The sequence below is a fragment of the Corvus moneduloides genome, chromosome 6, assembly GCF_009650955.1.
Source record: "Corvus moneduloides isolate bCorMon1 chromosome 6, bCorMon1.pri, whole genome shotgun sequence".
NCBI lineage: Eukaryota > Metazoa > Chordata > Aves > Passeriformes > Corvidae > Corvus > Corvus moneduloides.
This window is the reverse complement of record NC_045481.1, coordinates 16,463,437-16,487,325: the sequence shown is the minus strand read 5'-3', so window position 1 is coordinate 16,487,325 and position 23,889 is coordinate 16,463,437. Positions and strand designations below refer to the sequence as shown.

The 23,889-nt window shown below is 39.5% G+C and overlaps 1 protein-coding gene across 2 annotated transcripts in view; it reads right to left on the bottom strand.

The window, feature by feature from the left end:
* The window catches only part of CCDC88C (coiled-coil domain containing 88C), a 99,501-nt gene that overhangs the window by 16,609 nt on the left and 59,003 nt on the right, over positions 1-23,889 (bottom strand). For both annotated transcript variants that reach the window (XM_032111467.1, XM_032111468.1), the window contains exons 11-20: positions 20,116-20,262; positions 18,935-19,079; positions 16,053-16,234; positions 12,392-12,529; positions 9,855-10,925; positions 7,474-7,601; positions 6,438-6,579; positions 5,635-5,823; positions 5,093-5,254; positions 3,650-3,927 (exon numbers count right to left, since the gene is read on the bottom strand). In XM_032111467.1, coding sequence (XP_031967358.1) covers positions 3,650-3,927; positions 5,093-5,254; positions 5,635-5,823; positions 6,438-6,579; positions 7,474-7,601; positions 9,855-10,925; positions 12,392-12,529; positions 16,053-16,234; positions 18,935-19,079; positions 20,116-20,262 — 2,582 coding nt within the window. The remainder of the gene's footprint in view (positions 1-3,649; positions 3,928-5,092; positions 5,255-5,634; positions 5,824-6,437; positions 6,580-7,473; positions 7,602-9,854; positions 10,926-12,391; positions 12,530-16,052; positions 16,235-18,934; positions 19,080-20,115; positions 20,263-23,889) is intronic.

The following is a 23,889-nucleotide window of genomic DNA, read 5'->3' as shown; positions in this document are numbered from 1 at the left end:
GAATGTCAAAACTCATCAGCACGTTTTTTGGTGACTGTAATATAAGGGTATTGCCCCAAACTATCAGATACATCTGTGTCAGTAATGGAGAAATATTCTTCCAAGCAATTTTAAAACAGAATCTAGGTGGAAGATGCAGCATTGCTTAAAAAGCTAAAGAGAACAAGCATCATCTTTCTGTGACTCTCATGCCAGCAGAGATGAATGCAGAGCACAGTTACTCTGCAGTCAGGAAAACTTCAAACCAAAACCAAAACCAGCAGACAGCACCAAATACACTGACTCCTGCCAACTTCTTTTTCTTTCAGGCTACCATTCCCTTCATCCCAGGGTCAAATTACAGCCTGTCCCAAATTCCAGTCCATTGAAGGGCCACACAGAAAAGTACCTGTCTCCCAGACAAAAGCTGCTTTATGCTATTCATTCCCAGTAACAGCAGTAGAGTTTAATTAACCTTATTTATTTATTTTCTTCCTCTATTCAGGTCTGGGACATTTCAAATTCAATGTCCGTACAACAAATGGAAGAACCTGAAAGCAGAGGAAGGTTTCACATCCAGCTCCAAGAAGCATTTTAGACAGTGTGCCAATCCAGAGTCTGAGAAGACAAACTCCTGTTAGTCCTTTGGCAGAGATTCCCATGGCTGTCTCTGAAGAAACTGTGCTGTAAATTCTTTTGCTGTGTCTGTATGATAGGGCTACTCTGTTCATTTTTATCCAAGCCCTCTATATTTTAAAGAGGGCTCCTTAGAGAGAAGCAGAATACTGGTCCAGTGTTACCAGCCAGGCCCAGCACCACAGGCTGCCACATGGAGCCTGAGGTATACCACAGCTGCTCCCCTAGTTGTTAGGTGAAAGGTAAGAAAGAGGAGACTGTCTCAAAAATAGAAATGATTCTTCATGTCCACAGCCCTAATCCTCAGCCAAAACCTTCTTGTAGTACAGATTCAGCCTGGAGTCTACAATTTGAGCACAATCTGTGCAACCTGACAAGTTCTACCACCACGGACCAGGTTACCCTTCCTGTCAACTATTCGGCACTCATGGTCATTTCACTTTTTAAAGCATGAGGCTCTTGGACAAAGGGTTTTAAAAAGATTTTCTTATACACGCATATAGAACCTATTTTGGCTCTGACACAATCCATTCCTAGGATTGAACAATCACAGTCCTCTTTACTCCCTTTTGGCTTTTATTTTTTCTGCTGCTTTTTGAGGAGAAATACTATGGGTAGGTAATTGTGACTGAGACAACTCTGAAAACACTCAGCTATGGTAGAAAGCGTGGCAAAAGGAACCCAGAAAAATAATTACCAGGCAGCACTGGTAACATAATAATACAGCTCCCTGCAATATGTAATCCTACACAGCAGGGATTCTTTTTCCAATGTCTCTGTAGGATTAGACTTCTCCAGACTAAGCCACAAAGAAATGCTCAGGGATCAGTTAATCAATTGTAGCTAGAAAGTTATTACCTTCTCTTAGTAATATGCAATATGTAAAGCAAATTTTAAAATGCAGCAGAAGCAGCCAACCCTTCTGTGTTCTCTGAGATGGTCAGCCAGACACCACAAAGTCAAAAAACTGTTATTAATGGTAAATGACCCAAACATACCAACCCTCCTTTTCTTGCTAAGCCAAATCCACACATCTGCGGTTCATTGGGTTATGACAGGCCATTTCACTGCAGTAACACACCACCCATTATTAAATCCCCACTGCAGTGTTAATACTGTGCAGACAGAACCAAGAGAGGTTTAACAAAGTTTGCTCAGGTGCAGAAAACATTCTGTGGTTAGAATGCAGCAGAGTGAACTACACAAACCTTGGGGACGTGCTGTTGGACGTGCACAAGCTAACTAAAGTTGCTGTGGATCTTTCTAGACAAGCTGCAGTCATAGGTTTGTGTGGAAGTGTAATCCTGCCTTAAGCAACAGAACTATGATTACAGTACTGTCACCAGCTGAGGAAAACCAAACACCTTGGAGTTCTGATGAGCAAAACCCATCTCTTAGACACCACACAAGAGAACACCTTGGCTGCACTGAGCTGCTCTGGTGAAAATTTAGCAGGCGGTGCATTCTAGCTGAATTTGAAAGTGAAATATTCCATCTTAGCAGTTAAATACTTTAGTTAAAAAGAAGAGGTATAAGAGAACTTTTCTTATGCTAGTCTTTCTCCCTTCTGCTCCCTCAGCAGCACATGATGGAGGGAGAACAAAACATGCACTAAAAAAGCGGCTTGTGGCTTTTTTCCTGACAGCCAAATGGGCTCCTTGGACAAATCACCTTGATAAGTATCTTTTAAGACTGATCTGCTGAGGAGGATACTGCACTCTTAAAACTGCCAAACTCAACCTGTTTTGAATATAGAGAAGGCCACCACCTGCTCCCCTGCAACACCTCTCACTAGGAATCACATGTCAGAAACAGAGTCCAAACTGTTAATGATTACATTGGATATCTGAGCACTTACCTCTCTAGGTAACCTCTTCTTTGAAAAACACTTTTTCCTTAGGCTAGAGCTGCTTAGTATTTGGTACTCATCAAGCAAAGAAAGAATACAGCAAACTGCCTTAACAGACTGCAGTGTAGTAATCTCAAGCAAAGCCTGAATCAATGAGAACCATTAATCAGTCTGAGAGAGACTTGGTAAGTAGGAACAGTGTCTGTGTAATCACTTACAGCTCATTTAGTCAACAGCCAAGCAGCTGTCCTGTCACACAGCCCCAGTGGATATTTTAATCACAGTAAGTTTATTTCTGCACTTTATAAGAATCTACCGCACATTATTTGCCAACTCCTTAATCTTTGAGAAGAAAAGTTTAGCACCAGTTTTCAGTCTAGCATCAAGGATCACCACTGAGTTGCTCTGAACCCAATTAATGATCTTGCACAGAAATTAAACTTAAATACAAGTGATTTGAGGAAAATCACTGAAATGCAAAAGAGAAGTTTGAGAGGTAGGCAGAAGCAGCATTTTTTGTAGTAATACACCATGTATATTGTTCAACCCACGCACAACTGTCAGAAAACGACAGTGACTAGAGACTAAACAATTAACAGTTTACTGATTTCCTAATTCAACTGAAAGGCCTGAAGCAAAAGCTTTAGATTATGAGAACTACAAGAAAATTAATAATACATCACTATCTGATAGGTCAATACAGCTTCCTTCGGAGAGCCTCCTTTGACATGACATGGATGCCACAAAGTTCAATTATTGAAATTTCTCAAGATACACACCAGGCACGTACAGGTAACTACCTGGGTGACCTGCAGACTTCATCGTTAGAACAGAGACCTCACACAGTAGAACTGGAGAATGTTTTTAAGGCTGTATGTTGTTACAGCGCAAATTCTTAAATGTAGTGGAAGCATTTAAGCTACTTCTGACAAAGCATCCCCAAGATCCAAGCCACTGTTTGCTAAATATTACCAGAGTTAACTCTGTTCTGACACCTTTAGAGATCTGAAATCTAGATGAAAATACTTGGAAAACTCCAATGTCCCAATGACAACAAGAATGACTAGGCACTTTTTCAGGGCAACAACTTCGTAACTTCTATTTGCAATTGGAGACAACATTTAAGGCTAAAATTCTAACATGGCCACATTCTGGCTACACTATACTCCTGAGCAGTGAGCGTACCTCTCACCCAGACCTTTGTGCTCCAGATCCAGGGTTTTGTGTAATGTTTTCAGGCAGCTGTGCTGATTTATTAGCCTTTCATACTCTGCAGACTGCCGTTCATGCAGTGAAGCAAGGTGTTCATGGTCCTGAAGCAATGACTCATACTCAGCTTTCAGCTGCTCCTTCTGTTTCAGTAGATTTTCATTCTCATTCTCCTTGGCTGTCTGCTGATTTTGGAGTAAAGTGTTCTGGGCCATCAGTGAAGCACTCTGAGAGCTGAGAGTTGAATTTTCTACCTAAAGTTTCTCAAATAGAAAGTAAGTATTACTTATTCACCTCCACTGGTAGATACAACAAACATTTTGTAGCAGCTTACATCAATATAGAGTTATTCAAGAATAAAGTCACTGCCTTGTAGACTTAAGGCATCTATGTACAATTTGGCGTAATTTTGGTATTACCACTGCTAGTATGCACCCCATAAAGCCATGCTATCAGCAGTATGAAAATTATCCCGATAACCTCCAAACTGAAAAAACACTGTTTTACCAGAAGCTCTTGAGCCCGAAGACTGAGATGATCTGGAATACTCGCAACTCAATTGCATCTCTGACAATCATGATCAAAGTCAAAAGTTACCCCACAGTTGTGTACACGTAATGAAGCTTAAGTTCACCCAAACTCAAAAATATTAACTGCATCACTGTGTCCGTGGACAATACTCCTAACACTGTGTATGTGAGCAGTACTCATAACAAGTCTGGTTTCAGTAGAGAGATGGTGTATTGATTTTATATGTTGCTAATATAAGTCAATTACAGGTGAGAAATAATTAAAGAGAACCAAAACACCCATCTCTGAACAGGTAAGAGGAAAAGCTTGAGAAGTGAAAGTCATAGAAGAAAAATAGAGGTAATCCAATGCTGTCCTTTGAAACTGGTCTCTTTCTCAAACTAAGTTTATTTTTTTAAAATTCAAATACTTTTTATGAGTATCTTTTCCACTCGCAACTTTGACATTTTGTCTGAAAGCCTGAAAACTGTGATTGGAACTCATTGCTACAATACCTACGAGGAGCTGACTTGTGTCCTCTTTTCATTTCTTCCAAGCTCTTTCACAGGCATAGCATTAACAGAAAAAAGCAAAGAGCAAAGTTTTTTTTTATTTCAGAAGTGTAGCTTATGGAATAACACATCTGGATTTTGCTGTATTGATTTTAACAAATTCTCTCTAACTAACCACCTTCTTGCTGAAGGTAGCTACCAGACATTAGCTACAGAGCCAACTTCCCTTCTAGCTTAGAGAAATTCAGACCTCAAACTAAGCTCCACCTTCTGGACCTCATCTTTACATCACTGCATCAGCCTACCAACACAAACGTTTTATTATTAGCTGTCATCTTCTCCACACTACTGTAATCAAATCCAACCTCCTGGCACAGAGGCACAAGGCTGCCCTGACCTGGAGTTTGGCTGTCTGCGTCTGCAGGGCAGTGTTGTGCTCCTGAAGGAAGACGTTTTGCTTCTGTAGTGTCAGGATCTGATTGTTGAAGGAGACATTCTGTGTTTCCAAATGCTTTAGCTGTTCCTTAAGCAGCTGCTTCTCAGTATGCAGGGCTGCATTCTGAAAGAGAGATGGCATTGAAGGGGTGACAGGAAGAAAAGAAACAGCTGTCCTGATCATCTGGAGTCCTATCAAAGATGAGAGCCAATTAGTGATGATCATCCTGCAACAAAGGCATAAAACAAACTCTTCCCAGCATTAAATGATGGTAGGTAGGACGGGTGTTACACATTAATCCCTGCAAAGATGGGACAAGACGGACACAAGACACATGAAGCACTTAAGTCCCGTGTAGTCCTAAGAGACATCCAAGAAATTTGGTAGACTTGGGTGCTCCAGAAAACCTACCAGATTCCTTTAAGCTCAAAAATCCAGTTTCCAGCAACCCACTCATGAGCACAAGAGGTCTATGAGCTAAGAGGAAATAGAAGAAGGCTTACATTCCTTTCCAGTTCAATTGCCCTGTCCTTCAGTTTCAGCAGCTCTGTGGTAGCTTCTTGGTGCCCCGTTTCCAATTTCTCATTCATTTGCTGGTTGGGAATGAGCTGCTCTGCTGAATTCCTCAGTGACTTCTGAGTACACTGTCCATCCTGCTGAGTCTGCTTAAGCGCATCGAAGTCCTTCTTCACCTACACAGTCAACAAGCAACTTCAGCACTGAGGGAACTGGGATTATGCATTAATAATGATGGGAAATGTCACTCCTCTCTTGCTCTGTACAGACTTTCAGAGACTCAACAACCATTACCCCACTTCACAGACAGGGTAGCTGAGACACAGACAAGTGGAAGATTCCACGTCTCTTGGCCTCCAGTCAGGGGTCTTTTGACCCAAGCTCACTGTCACCCAACAAACACGCTGTTCCTAGGTGAGATGTTTCAACTGCAGTCTTCTTCAGCCTATGTTTCCACTAAACAAGGCAGAAAAACACAGCCATGCCAATAAAAAAAACATGGGAAAACAGATCTAAAAAGAGCAATTATCCAATAGCACCCTTGCTGATGTGCTCCTAGAACAAAATTTTTTAATGAATTTTGTTTCGTTATATAGAAAGGGACAAAAAAAAAAGGCAGTCCAGTGGAAAAAAGTTCTTTGGAATGATGTGTATAGAGAGGGGCAGAGAGAAGAGAGAACCTGTTCTTCAAAAAAAATCAAACCTCAAACCAAAGAATCTCTGAACATGTGAACACATTTACGTGTTCAGAACTACACTGTGAAAAGTTAAAATTCACTTAAGCTCTTACCATATTTAGATCATTCTGTAACTGCTGGTTCAAGTTCAGAAAGTCTTTCACTTGCGCTTCCAGCATTGCAATCTTTTCCTCTTTCACAGCTAGTGTTGATTTTAGTGCTGATTCAGTTTTGCTTTCCAGAACCTTGTATTTTCTGAAAAATATGATAATAGCTTTCCAGTGTATGCCACTAGGATACGAGCCACCATCTAAATAGACGACTTCACCTTCACCCATTCCCAATCTCACTACGTGTTAAATTGTATGTGCTTGCTTCTTCAGGAAAATGATTTCCTCTAGTGTTGCAGATTGCTACTGATATATTATAGCTGGGGAACTCACTTATGGAAAATCCAATCAATTGTAATAGAGGTTAACACCAGCATGGTTCTACAGAAGTATCAAAGAGTTATATAACTTGAAAGAAAATAAGTTTTTCTCTTTTTCCCATAATTACACTACAGAAATTTCTTCTCATGGCTCTTTCGTACATTCGTGACAAGAAGGAAAATCCACAGTCTAAAGACTCCTACAAGATGGGTATGTTTCTCTAAGTAGGTCTTACCAAGAAGCCAATATACACACAGGTTGTTGAGATTTTCTTTGTTCATTACTATAGGACTTACAAAGGAATTCCTTGCCATCAGATGTTTCTTAGGCAATATCTGTGTTTATACTAACAGGTATCGGGATCACCAATTACATGAAGTAATGACAGACACTGTTTAATAGACACTATCCTTACTTGTTAAAGAGATCATGAAGAGAAGTACACACTGAAATAGCTACCCAACTACTCTGCTGGGGAGCACAGAGGAACTGTAGTAACACTGCTAGCATGGAGGTAGAAAATTGCATTTCCTCCTTCCACCCAAAAAATGTTTTGCAAAACTTACAGTATGCTGCCAAGCTTGCCTCAGAAAAATGTGATTTATCTCCAAACTTGTTAAGGGTAATGGCAAGGAGACAGATGAGAACCAAAAAGAAAGGCAAAGGGCTTCAGTTAGGCTGAGTCAAAAGAATGACTAGAAGAGCTCAGTTTTCTTACGTGTCGTCATTTCCATTATCATCCCCCAGCAGCAGCTCTTTGTTCAATCCCATCTTCTCCAGTTCCTGGCTCAGTTTATCCAGCTCACTAGACAACTTCTGACTCTTCAGCTTCTCCAGGACCAAATCCTGAAAGAAGCATTAACATGACTAGTTGCTATGCAAAGGGTGGTGATAATTATCCAGCACTACACATTTCTTTTAAGAGTACTGAAAAAATCATTGGATAAAATCCTAGTTTCAAGTAGGTCAGCTAAAATTCTTCATCAGTGACAGCTGAGTGCAGAATTAAACTGACTGCTTTTATTTATAGGTCACTTGAAATAAATCTGCAGAATGCTTCTTTTGGCCTTTGCCTCACTCACTGTACTGAACGACTTCTGCCAACACTGGCTTTGTGCCTGCCTACCAAACGAGGGAATGTGAGGACCAGGAGACACCACCCCATCTCTGTGCCACACAGGGATGTGTGCAGGCCAGGGGACCAGCAGAGGGAGTTCCCACCTCTCAGCTAGGACAAAAAGCCCTGCCAGCACTGGCATACACAGAGAGGAGCAACAGGACCTCAGTATGGAAGTCTTCTGAGGTATTATGGCTATGATGTTATTAGCAAGGGACTTGGTAACAGGCTCAGTAGTGAATAATGCACTGAGTTTCTGACATACGGTAAATTAATGCCCAAAATTTAAAAAGTGTATTATTGTAGCATAAGAGACAAGACAGCTTTGGACTTGTGACCTTGCTCACTTATTCTGGTATCTACTAATGCAGCCTGGTTTCATTTAGGTTTCTTTGGGAAGAAACTAAAGCAGAACCCAGCAAGGAAGTCACACAAGGAGAAGACCTGACAGCATTGTACCAGAAGGTGAATTGGGACAATGCTTTGCTGTTATGCCAGTAAAGTGGTCTGTGTGGAAACGGCCTCGAAAGACAGCCTGCGTTTCTAAAAAGCACAAATTACTTTTGGTGCATGGCTAAGTGTGAAGATCCCTACCATTCAAAATTCTCTGAAATACAAAGGCACCATAGAGATCTACACTGCTCATGTTTCTGCTAAAAGTTTTCTTAAACAACACATGAAGAAAGAACAAAAATGCTACTGAAGCACTTTAAGTAAAAAAAAAAAAAAAAAAAACAAAACCAAACTACCCTGAATATCAAATAGAAGCAAGAATAAAATTTTAGAAAAATATTTTGTTAAACTCTAGGTATTCAAGAGTCCTCTGATATCACAAATGTAGCCATGAATTCATTCACACGGCAAGGGAAAAAAATGTATGGGTAAGGCCAGTGCCAGTCCAGTGGTCTGTAAAAAAGGGTCCCTTCAACATCCATTAACTCCTTCAGCAGGATCTATAGGAAGTAACTAAGGAAAAGAAGATGGGCTGCTGTATGGAGGTCTGCGCCACTGGAAAATCTGCAGAAGTCTGAGAATGAAAAGATTAAAAAGGAGCCTTCTCAGAAATTATATTATTTTATTTATTTTTAAGGAAAGTTGGACAGAAACACAACTTGGGATTGTGTCAAGTGTTTCTGACAGACTTTATTTCTCCTCCTCAAAATTACACTAATGCTTCAAAAATTGAAATAAAACTGAACGTTAAAGTAAGTGATTGCCTACTGTATTAGTCTTGCTAAACTTACTTATTTCACTGAGCTACTGCAGCACGACCCTTTTTCCTTTTAATTTCACAGGAAATCTTGTTTCTGGCAGGACAACAGCAGCTGGGACAGGCAATGAGAACAAGTTGCAATAACCTGAATCTGCTCATAGGCCACTTGTAAGAGTGCCAGGTTCTGGCACACACATCCTCTGATTGCCAAAGTCCCAATGCTTGGTGCAGGGAGAGATCACTGCTGCTTAGCATGCTCTCACTCAGCAGGGAAGCATGTGGGGAAAGATGCTGTATGTAAGGTAGCTGTAAAGCCAAATCTTGGTGCAGCTCTTATTGAAAGGTTTAGGTTGGTCATCTGGGATGGTTTTGTCTCTTTCAGAACAGGGATGCCAATGTGTCCTCAGCAAGCGCTAGAAATTTCTAGACCTGAGAGTCAATCTCCCCTGCTGGAGCTCTTATGTTAGCAAACAATTTTGTGGTCACAGTCAGAGAAAGTATCAAAGTCTTTGGATAACAGGCACCACATGAGAGCTGTTTTAAAATTTTATTCTGCATGGAGAAAGACATAATTTTGAGACTCTGTATTGTGGACACAAAGTGGAGTACTGCACAGTTGCACCAAGTGCAGTTTTTGGTATGTTCCACTTTCCAGGAACAGTTGTTAAGGCTGTGAAGATCTCCTGTGGGACAGATATCTCCCTTTAGTACTTCACTGAGCTTAAAAAAAAAATAGCAGCATACAACCCAGTAGAATTATTTTGCTTACCTCTCTCAATGTAGCTAGTGTTCCCTTATCAATTGTAACTTGCTTTAGGAGGTCTTTATTGTCCTTTTCAAACTCTTTCAGTTTATTAGATGAATCTCTGAATCGAGCAATTTCCTTTTCTAGTGTCTTGTTTTCCTTCTCAGCAACTGCCAACTTTTCTTTATTGTCATCCAAAGTAGCATCTCTCCGCTCCAATTGCTGCCAAAGCCGTTTTGTTTCTTTCTCTAGCATTTTTTTGTCTTTTTCTAGCTGAGACATTTCTTGTTCTAGGGATTTGTTTTCCTTTTCTAACCTCTCTAGCTGTTTGGCAGAAACCTTTAGCTCTTCAAGGTTCCTCTGGAGGACCTGATTTTCACTCTCCATTCCTTGAACTTCTTTTTCTAATTCCTGGATCTTTTTACTGCTGTTCTCCACCATTTGCTGAAGTCTCTGGTTTTCAGAGTTGACGCTCTGATAGATAAGCTCCAGCCTCTCTGATTTCTTGTTCATTGCTTTTAACATTTCCACATTCTTTCGTAAGTCCTCTTTCTCCCTCTCCAAATCTTTATTTTCTGCTTCTATTTGTGCCATTTTTGTGCTGGTAAATCTCATGGTCTCTACCACTCTTCTAAGCTCCAGATTTTCTTCATCCAATTGCTTGTTGTCCCTTTCCAGGTCACCAAGCCGGATGGAAATATTTTGTAATGTGTCCAAGGATTTTCTTAGTTTCCTATTTTCCACTTCCAGATCGCCATTCTCTTGCTCAAGAACTTCCACTTTTTCTGTCACTATTTTCATCACTGCTGCCTTTTTTGTGAGCTGCTCATTCTCCCTCTCCAGTCGGTGGAGCTCTTTTTCCATTTCTTCCACCCTTTCCACTTTTTCTCTAACCTGGTCAAAATCCTTTTGCAATTGTTTCTTCTCAAATTCCAGCTTGCTCAGTTTGCTACTAGTCTCGGTAACTGTTTCATGAAGGATTTTGTTCTCTTTTTCGATATCCTTCACTCTTGCCTCGCTGCTCACTTGTGATCTTTGTCTCAGGGATAAGACAACTTGATTAAGGTGATCATTTTCTTGTTTAAGGTCCTTTATCTACATAAACAGTTGTGCAAATGTTATTCATCTACTTTACAAGTGCAATACAAATTAGCCCTAAAGCAGACAGATGATTGTTAACAAAATCATATCCATTTAATCCAAGATAAATTTCTCAGCAAATTACTGAATATAACCAAGAACCCAAACTATTGAAAAAAATTGTTACCTCTGGTAAGCCACGATTTTAATAAATTAAAAAGTGTGTGCTACATTCCTGCCACCATCCAAGAAGGCTGAGGCAGAAGGAGAAAGTAAACAGAGGACCTTCAGAGAACACCTTGGAGAAGATGCTTTGCTACAAATAATTCCTAATAGAGGGTATATTTCTGTCTAGGTTTAGTCTAAGATAGTCTTAAGTCCCAAAGTCCTCATCTTTAGGATCTGAAGACTGAAATTATCTCTGATAAGGTGTCAGGAATCTCAGAATGCTTGAAAATGTAGAGCAGTTACAGATGTCATTAAAGAGACACTTCCTGTAAGGACAGTACACTTATCCCACTGGTCAAATTTCAGCTGATGCAATTGCAATTTAGACTGCAATTTGCATTTGATTCTTATATTAGACAACATCCACACAAATCAAAAGGGCCTAGACCTGAAAAAATCACAAACTGCTCTTTTTGACAACTGAGAATATATCCTGTTTTACTTCCTGCCCTACCTTCAAACCATGCATTAATTCCTGCCACAAAGCATCTGTATTTGTTCTAACTGAAATGCAAGACTTTGTTGGTAAAGTGCAGTTTCCCAGGGAGAAGTATGGGTAAAAATCCTTCAAGATTACAAGAATTACACAAAAATAAGATGTTTTGCTATTTAATTTTTGCCTCACAGAAACTTATAAATTTTCATACAGGTTGAGAATATTTAGACCAGTCTCTAATGATCTTTGTCTGTACTTTTTTCATTTGTCAGATTAGTACAGATGATGTGATACTTGCACAAACCTGTAACAAGAGAATTTCTAGGCATTGCACATGAACTGCACAGTGGTAAAAGCTGAAGGGCAATTAAAATGTCAATCCAGAAGACATAAATACTTTCTTAGCATGTCTTTAAAATAGTGCAAAAAGGCTGGCTGAAGGACCTCAACCAAACCGATCACGCCATACAGGTGGCAAAAGACCAATCTTCAGCAATAAAATGGGGATTTATCTGCACATCCTAAAACCAGATGGTACTCCATTTAGTAAAATCCAAGGGCTTTTTTCCCTCAAGGGGGAATGTCTGTTCATACAACAGCCAGAAGATCCCCTTATGGTAACAAGAGCAGAAATCAGCAAAACATGCTGGGCTTCTATACTTGAAGAAGCTTTTAACCTAGATTTGAACAAGTTCAACCTGCACTTAATAGCTCTCAAATTGCCTTATCTCCCTGAGAGAACCAGATGCTCTAAATGGCATCACTGAATTACCATTACTGAGCACATGCTGTTATATTACATTTGAGAAGTTTTCACCTGTCTGTCTTTGTCAGCTTTTAGAGTCTCCATGACAACTTGTAGCTGCTCTTTATCTTTTATCAGCTCCTCACTCAAGGTTTCCAAGTCTTGATTGCTTTGCTTCTCTTTTTCAATTTGATTTTGCAACTTCTCAATCTGTATGGAGAGAACACACCAAAACACATCAGCCACAGCTTGACACAAGTTTGCACTTTAAGTCATTTTGAAGACCAGAGAGAAATGAGATGGGGACTATGGCTGAAAGATTAAATCCTTCTCTTCTGCAGTTGCCAATCTCAGAGGAGGAAATGGACTGTTTTTCTCACAGTGCCAAGAATCTTCTTCATGCCATTTATGATCAGAGCATATAAGGCACAGCAGTAAGAAATGCTTAGTTCACCTGCCTGCTGAATGCCCTGTTGTGCTCCTGCCAAAAGTGATTAAGTTTCTCCCCTTCTAAGTGATTACGGTGCTCCCCTTCCTGGGGAACTTGCCTCCTCCTAGCCACTCCATCACTGATGGTCTTACTCTACCACTGAATGCAGACAAAGTTATTAAGACACTTCAGTGAGCAACAACACTAAAAAAACCAAAACACCAACCTAAAACAGGAACAGAGGAAAAACACTAAAGCACTGGAGTGAGCAAGTTTAAATTCCCACTCCCTGTGCTCTGTTGGCCCTCTTTTCCCCAGTAGGTGACAAGGCTGCATTTGAAAGATTTGTGAATAAGGCTCCAGTCCTACAACAAACAAAAGTTTTCTTACTTATTCCTTTTGAAGTCATACTTGTAATGCATGAAGAACAGAAAAGCAGTAGTTCTTCAGTATTTAGAACCAAGAGGTTCTGGGAACTATACTCCCCAAGTCAGGAAATATTTATTCCTTTCTAAGCTTGCAAAGTACTGTGAGCACCTACAGCTCTGCGCAAGTATCAGCTCATTTTTGTCTTGGTATTATCAACTCTGCCAACAGTGAAAATGTCAATGAAAGGGGTATTAAACCTAATTCTTACAAGTGGGAAATAGCTGGAGGCTGGGCTCTGCCTGTGTCAACATGTGCCTTACTACAGGAAGTGTTTAAACAAGCAGGGGCTGCCCAGATTGGAGATAAGGAGGGCTCAGCAGTTGGAAATGTAACCATGTGGAGGTTCATTGGTCTCAAAGGAGCTGTTCAGAGAAAGCTGCAACAAACTCAGTAGCTCAGCAATAGCTGATCTTCATCTGCATTTCCCAGAAAACTGGAAGCAAGTAAGACATTACTGTTTACAGCTCTTGTCAGTAAGTCAGAAAGGCAGAGACAATGGACAGGTACTCAGACTGCTACTACTTGACTGTGCCTGAAAGGAGGGTTTTCTATTATTAGCTCCTCTGAAAACCTTGTAAGAAAGGGAAAAAAAAAACTGTACGTAACTTTTCCTTTATAACATCTCCTCTTGTACTACCTGAATAATCCTGTTTTGGCTACATGATCCCACCAAGCACTAGATCAGCAGATAAACAAGCATATTCAAACAACATTTTTTGAAAGTCTCAGACAGTGGATGAAATCTCAGCTCAATTAAACAACTTCAGGGAGACAAGACTTTACTATGGGTATCTCAGGAAAGTTACCAAAAGAACCCCAAAGACACAGAACATTTGAGAAAAATACTTCTTTATCTCTTGTCCTCTGACTTATACATGCTTGACTTTAATGCTCTTCCAGAGCCCCTGCACTCTCCCCTGCCCACCACACTAAACGTTTTTCAGTGAGTAAGAGACTTTGCCTATTATTTCCCTGGCACACCTTGCTATATTCTAATTGAGGGGATACATGTGTGGGAGAAATACAAAAACATACTTGAGAAAGGCAAGATTAAAACAAATTCAAACATCTCACATCAAAGATTATTTTATGTATGTAAAATAATCTTGTACACTGACAAAAACCAGACAGAATGCTGTCTACTAATTGTTTTCCCAAATTTCCCTGAAGGGGAGATGAAGTCCTTCAACTTGACTCATCTGTGGTATTCAGTCAACAGCTCCCATCATATTCTGTATTTTTCTGGTGTAGTGTTCAGGCATTTCACTTGCTCTTAATAGGACTATTTTTGCCTGCCTTTTTTTTTTCATTTCTTTGATACATGTGGTGCTCTCCTTACACTACAGAGGTGTTCCCTACTACTATTTTGTGTCTTACAGAACTACGAGACCTTTAGGTGACCCCACCATGTCAAAGCATTCATCATCTTCAAAAACTTCAGACTAATTCTGGAATCACAACTGTTGGCACCAATATAGTGCTGTAACAGGAGGTGCCCACAGGAATCTGCCTAGGGCAAAGCCAGAGGTTGACCACAGTTGTTCAAGTGACTTGAGTGGCTGTACACCACAGGTATCTGCTGAGTGCTTTCTATGCCTCCCTCTCCAATTTTAGGCATGTAAATTAGAGCTGGATTGAATTACTTATACACAACAGGTCATAAATGGAAGTGTGGAAGGAAGATTAGAGTGAACTGAATCTTTGCAGTTTTCCTTGCTCACAAAAGAAAGCAAAGAAGCAGAACTGATCACAACTTAGCAAATTAATCTCTCCAGAAGATGGAATGATCCAGTGCTGGATACCTGTTCTCTCCAGCAGAGAAATGGGCTTGTTACAATCTAGTCATCCACAAGCAGCATTTCATATCTAGATGCCTTCTCCCCTTGTCCTTTGAAACACCCAGTTAGCTCACAGGCAAGCCAAACAGAACAGAAATCATTGCATCAATGTCACACACACACAGGTTACAGCAGTAATGGCAAAAGGAGAAATGAGCCTTATATTCTGGATAATTTATGAACAGTAGGAATGTGAAAAAATCCAACACGAAAATGTTTTATACTTAAAGAGTAGCAAGCACCTTTTTTTCCCAGCAGCATTTGGCTCAATTAACCAGAGTTGAGGATTCAAGTTACTAGTCAGACAAAAATAAGGCTGGTAGTTGGAGATGAACTGAGCAGTTTGTTTCACAAGGACAAGCACTGAGGTGGCACTTGAGCTAAATGTCATCACAGTTAATAACAGAGTGCAACACACACACATATGTAAGTAAATTTACCAAGTGATGACCTACATGTTTGTTACAAAGACTGGAAGAACTGAGATCTTTGCAGAGAGAGGGAGACACCAGAGAATTTTAAACAGCAAAGAGGACAGAAAAAAAGAAAAAGCAGATCCAGGACTCTGGACAGCCAGAAAGACATTTAGAACACGCTAACCTGAATTCACCTGTGTGATTTATTTGACTTACATGTAAAAATTATTAAACTTTCAGAAAACTAAAGTAGTTCACTGTGACCATGGCTTCCTTTCCTAGTAGTGATGGTTGTGAGACAACAGAAAAGGACATAATCAACAGTACAATCTGACAGGGGCAAACAGGCACTGAAAACCAGCTTTCATTTAATGGGAACAGTCACTTTTTCTTACAATGATGCACATAAGCAGGCAGTGAAGTAGAAGGCAATAAATAAAATTATTAGAATTTAATTGCATAAGAATGCAATTAAATAGATGGGACCAAAACCATGGTCAGTCTTACGGGGATCATGGGTGAACTCCCTGAAAACTCTCATCATTCAGGAATGCTGCACAGTCCTTTGTGCACTGTGTTTAAAAAACTAAGAGCTCCACTTGTTCCTGTGAACAAATTACCTTTTTGCTAAGCTGTTGATTTTCCTTTTCCAGTTCCACAAACCTTAGGCTGCTCTCTCTGGAGGTCAAGGAGGCATCTCTCAGCTCTTGGATTGTGTTCTGCAAGCTCTGATTATCCTTCTCTAGCTTCAGTATTCGACTCGAAGCACATTCATTCAACTCAAACACAAAGGACTTTCTGGCTGTTGAAACATGAGAAACAGAAGGTGGCACTAATCAATTTACAAACGTCTCCTTCTGAGGTGTGTGAGATCCACTCAGATGAAGATTATTGCTGTCAGTCTTACAATTTCAGCTTGACTGCTAAGTAAAGACGGTTAAAAACAGAACCCATTTTCACAGATAACCATTAGCACCTTTAATAAATAGGCTACTATCTGAACAAACAGCCATCTGAACAGCCAGCTGTCTCAAAAGTTGCTCACTTTCTTAACTCTTCTTAAATCTGCTTTAGTCATGTTAGGAATGCGTCTGATGTTAGTAGCAAAATATACTTTGATACCATCTCATACTTTCATCAGAGGAAATAAATTGAGGCAGAAAATAAACCCCTGCTAATTGTTTGCTAAAACAGCAAGGTGGTGCACTTCCAAGAGCTAGTGAAAACTCAGGTATCTAATCACATTTAGTCATGAAAAAAGTTCTTACAAAGGAGTATTCCAGTGCTTATCTTTACAACTTCTTCATCAAGAATATGCCGAATCAGAGAGAATAATTTATTACTAGGTACCCAGGCACAGGACACCCATCAGAATGCTGCTCTGAGAAGTGTCTGAAGTTGAAATCTCAGAACTAAAAAAATTGCATCAAGTTTTACAACAGAGATGTTATTTTACTCAATGTTTGTAAATCAAAGTCTCACTACCTCTCAGCCTCAAAATCCATCACCCAGGCCTTACTGTTCTGTTAATTTCTCTGCCCAGCATTTGAATAATTACAAGAGCAATCTTCTGTTTCACATGAAATAATTGCTACCCATCACCTCAAAACAGCATTTCATATGAAATTGACTTTTAACACTGTCTTTAAATCTAAGAAAATTAATAACTCCTTCTAAATAAGCACTACAGCATACTGAGTACTTTAAGCTGGCAACTTTCTGAGAATAGTAAAATCCTATTTGTCTCTTTTATGGAGCATCACCTGGAGAGCTTCGGTCAAGTGAAGACTCAAATAGTTAACATTAACTGAATACTCCAGTCAAGTTCTGTTCTGAAGCAAAGTCCATCTAAATTACTTTTTACCATGCTTATTTTTAAAATTATTTTGAATAAAATATTCCAAACTGGCTGGTAAAATCTTATATCTATCACCCTTGCAGACTCAACTTGATATCCAGGAACAGGAGATTTTCCAAAAGAGTTTTGCAGTTTGACTCTATTTGTGACAAACAAGCTGCATTCAGAACAGCAACATCGATTGAAATAAAACTTCTTAAAGAGAATTATTGTAAAATCACAACAGCACTTCCATGAGATAAAAGTCCAAAGTGGAATAGTCTCTTTTTACAAAAGAATCCAGCTTCCTTCACCATTTTATTTTCCTACTGAATACAAGATTGTGGATGTTCTTAGTTCCTCATTCTTTTTCTCTGGTTAATCAGAGAGTTTCTGATGCTCCAGGGCTAAAATGCTAAACATCAGTGCAGTGATAAATCACTCAAGCTAATTTTGAAAGTTATGTTTCAGAAATTAGTAAATAAGATGTAACAAAATAAAACTAGCATTCTTCCTTCTATTACACTGATAGTGAAAGCAAATCAGGAAGGGAACAAAACTTGGTATTTTAAACAGGCCAGAAAATACGATATTTTTACATTTTCCTGAAATACTCTTGATCAAAATTTCTAAGTTTTGAGAAAACTGTTTTCCCTCCACTAACACAATGAGCAATATCCTTGATTACATGTAAGGAGTACTAGAGTGACATTCATTTCTCAGGCTAACATAACCTGCTTTGCAAGATTATTATTTACAAATAACAATTAACTAGTCATTAATCTTAGTGAAGAGAACTTGGATCCTAGACAGCAAGAAGATTTCAGAATTGGTGTCAGGCACACACTCAGCTGTTTTACAAAACAAAGCTATTCTAGAGAGTTTCACTGAAAACATCTGCTTACTCTAATTTATTCCTTTGTCTTCAAGTTCAACTGTTCCCGGTACACAAAGCCAAACATGCAAGTCTTAGCAAAATAAGGTGAATACTCAGTAAAAGCTGCATGTTGAATTACAGGAAATAGCTTGTATTTCCCAAGTTCCACTTAGAATCATTATTTAGGCTGGTATGATAGAGTAAATGTTAAACACAGAAATCAATTCTAAAACCTGTCCAGTGAAGAATGAATTAGTTATGTTTGTGATAGTTACGGAAATCAAATCAATCACTCAAAGAAAAAAATATCAGCCAGTTATTTTAACTGCACACATTTTTCAGTATCTAGTAAAAATAAATGACTTCAGCATACACTGCTTCCTGGGACTTAAAGGCCAGTTAATTGTCTGTATTAACTGTACTAAAGAATACTAAAGATCACAGACTCCACCCAACCACTCAGTTGGAAATATTCAATGTGACATTTCTGCTGTGTCATTTCCAAAGCTTTCTTTTTTTTTCAATTTTTATTAAAGTGTGATACTTAAAGTCACTCTCTCAGTGATGAACAAAACAAAAGCAAAACACTTTGATGCTTTCAAAGGAAAGTGAAAGATACTAAAGGAATGCATTTTAGAAGTTCAAAAAAAAAACTAAGGTCAAAGACAAGTGGCTGAATGAGGGAAGTTTTCCAATCTTCAATTCACCTTCTGTTCCCATCTCAGTCAACCAATCTGTCTACTCTGAAACAGACCACAAACACCACAGCTACCCCAGCTGGTACTCACTGTCTGCAAGATCAGTGCTTTTAGACAGTTGTTCTAGTTCCCAGCCTAGGTGTGCAGACTCGTTCATGCTCTGTTTCTGTGCAATCTCCAAGACCATGTTCTCCTCCAGAAGCTCTTCAATTCTCTTCTTGTCTGTGTCCCGGTCCTGTGCAAGACACATATGAATGCAAACGCATATTCAGCTCATCTGTAAGATTCTAGGTCGAGCTGCTACAAGCACAGTGTATGTTGAGGGTAGAAGAATCTCCTTGAACACTGTGGTTTTATAACGAAATACACCTTCAGCATTAAATGCTTGCTGTGGGCTACCATATATGCCACAGAAAGCAAAGCCCAGCTGGCCCTGTTTAGCATCAGCTCTGGCCCACAATTCACTTGGAGAGAGAGGGATGGCAGCGAGAACCTACCAGGTGGTCACAGGACCACTACAAGCCAGGACTAGTATGGCAGGCTGGATTCAAGATGTCTCCAGAGCTAAGCTCTTCAAAAACATGCAGCATCATGCTCTTACACACTGGAAATTCTGCAGATAGAACCTTGAATTCTGCAGAGCTTCAACTCATCACATCGAACTTGGACACAGTCATATGGATCAGCAAGTAGCATAGCACCTGCCTCGTAATTTGAATTTTAACTCCTGAAAACAGATCTGGAGAATGAATCTGTTGTTGCTTCTTGTGACTATCTGGGCCATTTGCATTTATGGACACTGAAGTGCTGCCTCAGTGGTTCTCAAATTTTCAGAAATCATAGCCCAAAAATTCATCAAGTCACCCACAAAAGCATTCAGAACCTCCAGCCACTTCATAAAAGCTAGCATGACATGACCTTTATAATGTCCTGAATCACAGAATGATAGAATGGGTTGGGGTGGAAGGGACATTAAAGATTATGCAGTTCTTAGCATGGGAAGGGACACCTCCCACTAGACCAGGTTGCTCAAAGCCCCATCCAACCTGGCCTTGAACACTTTTAGGGATGGGGCACCCACAACTTCTCCAGGAAACCTCTTCCAGTGCCTCACCACCCTCACAGTAAAGAATTTCTTCTTACTTTCTAATCTAAACCTACTCTCTTTCAGTTTGAAGCCATTCCCCCTTGTCCTATCACTACATGCCCTTGTAATGTAGCATAAAAACAAAAGTTAAAAAAATTAGCATAATGAAAAAGAAAGCGCATACCAGCTCTACATCATGAAGTTTGGATTTCAGCTGCAAATTTTCCTTCTCTAATTCATGCAGCTTATCACCACGAGCTCTTGCCATGGTTAGCTGTTCTTCTAGCATGGCCTTTGTTTCGATCAATACAATGTTGTCCTCTCTCAATTCCTAGGGGAAAAAAGTGTTAATTTCTTACTGACTTCTCATAGACCAAGTGAGTTTCATAAAGTGACATTGCAAAAAAAAAGAAAGAAATCTGACATGTTTGTCTCATAAGAAGATTTTTACCTAATATTTTAATGAGAGGTGATACTATGTTTCATTACCTGGGAGTCATTATGCCAGTAAATCTAATATTTCTTAGGGTCTTTTTCCTCAATTTTACCAGTTTAACAGTTTCATTTGCTTTATATGAGGCTAGATCAAGAGGTGCACAAAGAGCAACTGTTCAGTTCCAATTCCACTGTTGTAATACCAATTTCTTTGCCAACTTATCATAGTCCCTTGTTTTCCCAGCTTCAAAATAGATGATTTACTTTCAAGGGATGGGGAACAGTATCCATCAATACATTCAATATCTGCATTCCTGTTTCAGTACACTTATGTGCAAATGCCTGTTTAATAAATTTTCTCTCTCATGAACAGACTTTTAATTCACTTGAACAGTAGAAGTTGTTTTATACTTAACACTCCCTGCCACTTCCCCACTAAACACATGAGCATTAACTGCACAAGCCATGTCGCTTACTCATTAGAGCTTTTGGATCTGGTTTTACTGAGTAGAAGTTTAATTTATTACTTTTCTGTAGCCACAGCATTAGAAACAGGTTAATTATCCTGCACTGCAACTGTTTCTTGCAAATAACAAATGAAACTCTGTGCATTTAAGTATCTTATCCTGGAAACATGAAATATCCAAAGCATGAAATCTGGCCATGAATTATTGGTCATGTTTTAAACACATGTATCAAATATGTCTCATTTTAAGCTATAATACCTCACTTCTAGCTTTTACTTTTGTTGATCCTCAGGTAAGTCTTGAGTACAAGACAAATGTTCTGTGGCAGGAACGCATCAGCATTTAAAAGATTAAATGGATACAGTAAGGAATTTTCCCCAGATGAGTTACAACTGGGCAAGAAGCAGATTGATTCTCTACAGAAACTTCATCATTCTCGGGTTTCCTCCCTCCTCTCCTGAACCATTCTGCTGTTCCAATGATACATGCAAAACCAGAAAATGTGCAAACAGACAGGACAAAATGCTTGACAAGTTTATTCCTGGATAACTGATTTCAAATGTGATGTCTCTGCTGACAGAGTGTTCATGTCTGGTCTCTCAAACCACAAACACCCAAACCAAGTAGATTCCTGAAAGATCACCAAGCATGAGCAAATCATTTTCACAGCTTAATCAGCAACTACCTTCTCATTTTTTGGGGTGGAATCAGCCTTAAGAAGCCTTATATGGCTCAGTTATTTAAAAAACAAACAAAAAAGAAAAAAAGGAGAAGAAAAAAGAAGAAGAAAAAGAAACAAGATAGATGTAAAGAACAAGTTAAGAGTGTCTGATGACAGCCACTCCCCCTGCCTTTTGATACTACAGGGGGGCATCATTTAAAAGCCTGTCATAATCTTAATTGTTTGTTGCAGCTTGACTGTATATGGCATAATACGGAAAGTCTACCTTATGCAGTACCATACTACCCTTGATCTCTCAGTGGGTCAGCTACCAACTTGAAAAGCATGAGAGAAAAAATTTCCCTACTATAGTAGCATTAAAAGGACAAGTATGTCAGTGCTTTTGAAGAGGTTCATCTTCAATTAAAATGTCTGAGTATGCAAGTAACTAAAATAACAATAATACTGAAACACTAAAGTTACAGAACCTGCATTTTGGGCCAAGTCTGATCTAACAGGGTCACTTCAGGGTGGGCAAACTTAAAAGGCTGACACTAAACAGATGACAGACCAGAGGAAGTACATGGCACAAAAACTGCTGGGTTATTATGGAAGCTGCCAGAATATCTGTAATGAAACAGCAACGTGCCAAGAGTTTACTTTGCTAGATCACCCCACTCAATGTGGACCACAGCCCTAAGAACTAAGGTGGCGTCTGACCTCAAAAACATGACCTCATAACTATCCTTAAAACTGCCTACCATGCAAGAACTAGTTATTTTAGTGTCTCATCAAGAGTCAAGCTATGTGCCAAGTACATGTACATATGCAGGCTCTGGTACAAACCACACATCAGTGGGAGCTGCAGTGTATGGAAAACTGAGGCACTTTCCACTGAGTGCCCAGGATGGGCAGTCATGCCAGTTCAAAATAGTTCTGATGAAATATTAAATTAATAACCAGGTGGAAATGCCTGCTATGACAAGGTAGACATTGCTCACCCCCAGATCACCATGATCTGAGCTTGTCTTAATATTGAGATGTTCATGTAATTTAAATAATTAGTCCATGGGAGCTTTGTAGAGTTACATCTCAAGGCCTGGGAAGCAAAGCTGTCCGAACTAAAACATGACAGCACTAACATCTCCCAGAAGTTGCTGGAATAACACAGCTGACCTAAAAATCTCTCTAGCTACAAATCACACTTGTTAGACAGTCAGCAGGTGGTGGTCATGAGGTGGTGCTGCTTCCTCTGAAATTAAGGTTTATTTTTAATTGAATTAACAAATGCACCAACATTATTTTATAACCTTACGTTCATTTTAAAATCAGGAACAAATTGGCTGTGTATTTTTTTGTCTAATACACTGAGTTTAATTCAGCTTTTGCAGTTTCTAAAATGAATTACATATTGTGGTTTGATGCCCTATCAACTGCAACTTGAAATAGCTTTAAGAATGTGCATTGTGTATTCAGATGGTTACAATTAACTCTGGGGATAAGTGGTTGCACAATCAGGGTGTGTTGCCACTGGGAAACATTTTCAGAAACTAAAGTAGCAATGAAATTGCTTAAATCTGAAAATAGAGAATTTGCACATGCATCCAGACCCAGTTCAAACCCCTGCCTCGAGGCAGTTCAGAAGCTGTCGCTACTGAGCCATGGCACAGTTAACATCTTGTGACAATCATTGAACAGTATATGAAAACATACAAGAAATGCTTTTGCCTTTTTTTAATTCACAAGAGATTACTCCTGTCATCCTGCATAGAAATTTGATTATGGTGAGAAGGAGGAAAACTGGGCAAAGCACACTCCTTGGCCTCAGCAAACAAGCTCATCTTGTGGAACAGCCAAAGGTTCAGTGGAGATGAATCCTGGAAGGGAGCTTCGCACTGCAGAGAAGCACCCCCATGAAGGAAGCCCTGCACTGAGCTGCTCCTTCACATTCACAGCTCATTAAGCCACCCCAGCAGGAAGGCTCCAGAGCACATTCATGTCCCTTCAACAATGGTTCAACTAACAAGTCACTCCTAAACAATTTGTCAAGACATACAGAGAAGGAAAACAACACACAAGCCCTAAATGTTTTACACTGACATACAGATTTGAACCTTCTGCACTCCTCCTGCAATACCAGGAAGGAAAAGGATTTAAGGACTCATTTAATAGCTTTCTGCATTGATACAAAACATTAAATCCACTTTTTCTTCTCACCTACCAATCTGGCACTGCTTATTAATAACCCTGTCAAGACTCTATGAGCCTTAAGATACCACATTACCACAGAACAATGGCTGATGCTGAACACACCTACATTTTCACTGCTGTGCTTTGTATGATTTGTTGGTCTTAAGGGTTAGAGCAGCTTAGCAAGCCATCAGCAACCAGTAAA